Source organism: Dendropsophus ebraccatus, chromosome 11, assembly GCF_027789765.1.
Source record: "Dendropsophus ebraccatus isolate aDenEbr1 chromosome 11, aDenEbr1.pat, whole genome shotgun sequence".
NCBI lineage: Eukaryota > Metazoa > Chordata > Amphibia > Anura > Hylidae > Dendropsophus > Dendropsophus ebraccatus.
In genome coordinates, this window is record NC_091464.1 from 34,963,562 (window position 1) to 34,967,419 (window position 3,858).

The 3,858-nt window shown below is 38.1% G+C and overlaps 1 protein-coding gene across 1 annotated transcript; it reads left to right on the forward strand.

Annotated features, from left to right (window-relative positions):
- The first annotated feature begins 211 nt into the window (after positions 1-211).
- On the forward strand, positions 212-3,517 carry NR0B1 (nuclear receptor subfamily 0 group B member 1). Its single transcript, XM_069945545.1, has 2 exons — positions 212-939; positions 2,973-3,517. Exons 1-2 carry the CDS (start codon positions 327-329, stop codon positions 3,215-3,217), a joined length of 858 nt encoding a protein of 285 aa, XP_069801646.1. The 5' UTR covers positions 212-326; the 3' UTR covers positions 3,218-3,517.
- The last annotated feature ends 341 nt before the right edge of the window (positions 3,518-3,858 follow it).

Here is a 3,858-nt window from a genome sequence, read left to right on the forward strand (position 1 = left end):
AATTCACTGTATTTGTACATCAGATAGATGGATGAATTCTTCAGCTTGACTCTAAGGCCCCATCTAGTGGCTGATATTGTAAAGAGCAAGGGGAGGAGGTGTGAGCCTCTCTGTTCTCTCTCTTTTTCAGCCAATAATGAGCGTCTGCCCCCTTTTGAACTGCAGATGTTGTCTGACTGGAAACAAAGGTATAAATATAACCTGAGGGCCAGGCAGAGGAGGAACAGCATAGTATCTGTCTGGCTTCATTTAAAGGCAGAACAGCAGAAGCAAGAGCAACCAATGCAGCCAGGGAGCTGTCAGGTTGCATCTGCCTCCACATCCCCATGGCTTGTTTAGATAAGTGTCATTGTTCTGTAGACAACAGGAGACACAGCAGTATCCTATACAACATCCTAAAGAATGAGGAGCACAAGGAATCACACAAAGGAAAGAAGGAAGAACACACAGGAGGCTATGGACAAGGCTGTTCTTGTGGGTCCCAGAAAAAAGTCAGCCTTAAGAGCCCCCAGGTCACCTGCAAAGCTGCCTCAGCAGTGTTAGTAAAGACTCTAAGGTTTGTCAAGAGCCTGCCCTGCTTCCAGGAGCTGCCCCTGGCTGATCAGCTGCTGCTGGTCAGGAGCTGCTGGGCTCCTCTACTGGTGCTGGGACTGGCACAGGACAAGGTGGATTTTGAAACAGTTGAACAATCAGAACCAAGTATGTTACAAAGGATATTAACTAACAGACAAGGAGCAGAGAGGAAGCTGCACCAAGACCATCAAGAGACATTACTCCTGGGGAATAACCTGCAGCAGCAGCAGCATCACCATAAAGTCACCCAGCTGCCCACAGCCACAGAGATCAGGTGGATCAAGGAGTTCTTAGAGAAGTGCTGGGGCTTGGGGATCAGCAACAAGGAGTATGCCTATCTGAAAGGGATTGTCCTGTTTAATTCAGGTAAATGGAATCTCTATCAGTATACATAAAAAATGACCAGGTGTATATAGCAGGGATGAATGTTTCATGTTACTGTTTCTTTTGTGTAATATATATATATATATATATATATATATATATATATATATATATATATATATATAATAAACAGCAACAACTAAACAGTAGTGCTGTAGATATATATATATATATATATATATATATATATATATATATATATATATATATCTACAGCACTACTGTTTAGTTGTTGTTGTTTTTTTTTGCATTTTTGATGTTTTGAAGGGTGCAAATGTCAGAGCTGCAAAGGAATGAAAAATATATTTATCATGATTTGCATTTCATCACATGAAGCATGCTGTAGGGGTTGCATACATTTTAATCATGCTTCTTGCTTTGAGACCTAAACAATAATAATTAAAAAAAATACTCTAAGGTATCTGCAATATTTGTATGTGGGAAATGGTGGGAAATTCACATGAGCCCTAAGTATAATCTAATATTTCCCGGTAAAAATATGTTTTTTATAGTAGTTCAGTTAGTAGAAAGAACAGAAGTGTATCTGAGCTTATTTTGCAGATGCTGGAGGTTCTGCTTTCTTTTGCTATAATTTACTATGATATCACAGTGTGATCAGTGGGTTTATATTGGATTTAGAGTTATCTTAATGATAAGAACCATACACAATAAACTGCTACATTACAATAATACATTAAAATAGGAGATAACCTCGAGCACGCTCAGTTTCATCTGGACGCCAATCCTCTGCGTTTCATTACCAGTGACTGAAGAAGTTGGATGCAGCCCTAAGGGTGCGTCTACACAGAGAGATTTATCGGAAAGATTGACTATAAGCAGGGAACAGGTCATATGTGAAAGACTGAAAGTTCTCCTCCTTTCAAATCCATTCCTGGCTTTGGCTTCAAAAAATCTGTCAGATAAATTTTCCTTAGGCTGCTGTATCCATATTTTCCAGGACTCCCTAGGACTGCATCCAACTTCTTCAGCCACCTGAAATAAAATTAAGAACGTTTGCGTTCACACCTTACGGTTCGCTCATCAGTTATAATTTGAAACAATCTGTACAGTGATATGATGATTGTAATGAAGCTCTCACTGCCAGGGGCTGTAGTGAAAATATTTTGGACGATTCCAAACTAGTGTTATCATACAGTCACATTCAGATTATCCAGGTTACAGGGCAGGGGGCATACAATGACTGTTATAGGTCATAAATGGTGATGGTCAATGCAATGCACTTGTACAGATCATAGAGGATGTAAAGCAGACAGTACTAGGCTCCCAGCTCTGTGCTCTATTCACACATGGTTATTGGTTTCTGATAGTTCTGAGACTTAATTTTCCTTCCATACAATCTGCTACACTTGAGCATATTGTAAAAAGTTACATTCTTGCACTGATTTATAATCTAGTGTTATTATTGACATTTCCAGTGTTTTATTATGAAGTGAAATGAGTTTTATGTGAGTAAGCATGTACCATAGACCTGCCATAGTGCCATAGACCTGCCATAAATCTATTATACTTACAGTGAGTTGCAGCTACTTGTACTATGTACACTTTGGTTATTAAAATGTATATGTTATTAATATATATATATATATATATATATATATATATATATATATATATACATTAATAATAATAATAATAATAATAATAATAATAATAATAATAATAATACAATATATATATATTTTTTTTTTTTTGGAGGGGGGGGGTAGGTGGGGGAGTGGTCCTTGTACAGTTGTGGGATACTTTGCCTAGGTGTTGTGATGTATATAGATCTTACTATACAGTACAAATATATACAGAAGGTGTTTATGGAAATTTGATGCAGGAAGGCTACGTTTTATATTCGATTCAATCTATTGTAGTATGAGCTTGATGTGTCCACAGTTTTGCATGGGAATTATAAGGAATACGTTTCGAACCTGATTTACGCTATCATTATAATGTCACTGGTTAGAAGTAGAAAATCACTGACTGTTTTCCTTATTTTGTATACGCAGATTTGCCTGGATTGCACTGTGCCCGGTATATCCAAGGATTACAACAGGAAGCCCACCAAGCCTTAAATGAGCATGTAAAGATGATCCAGAGATGGGATCACTCCAGATTCACCAAATTAATCATTGTCTTGTCCCTGCTAAGATCCATCAATGCCAACGCCATTGCAGAACTCTTCTTTAGACCCATTATTGGCTCTGTGAATATGGACGATATGCTGTTAGAGATGCTGGGTGCAAAAATATAACTCTAACCCACTGACAGGCTTTAACTTAAAGTGATTTCTTAATATCATAGGAAGTGTACATAATCCAAGCTTGACGAGAGGGGCAGATGCACAGAGGCCTGACCTGAACTAGTGTTCCGACTGGCTGCTTGAGTGCCCCCCGGTAGACTTTCTGTACAATATAGAACTTCATAGCACAGTAGTGTGCTTGATCTTCTTGGTTTCTATCTTTTTTACAGCAAAGCATCTATAGCACTTAATGTTAAGACAATGCCACGTTTGCATACTTAAGTGCAATACGGTTGTTATAAATGATTGCAAATGATTGCCTTTCAGAAATAGGCCATGTGTTCATTGGATTCGCAATATCTGGTATATAATACATGGTATGTTTGCTTAGGCTATAACTGTACAAATATATTATGTAGATGTATTAGACTGTGGAGCCAAAGGTTATATAGGTAAGACCAGCTTTAATTTCCAGCCTATGTAGTGTGCTGGTCCAAAGGAATGGTAGTCAATGGAAAGAGATGCATACCGTGCCATCAGTGGTGTGTTTGGGAAGTAAACTAATAAGGGCTAGGTGTATGTCCGTTCCTTTGGACTTTGAGTGATACTTCTAAATGTTAATACTGTTATAGTAATAGAGTAGCAGACAAGCC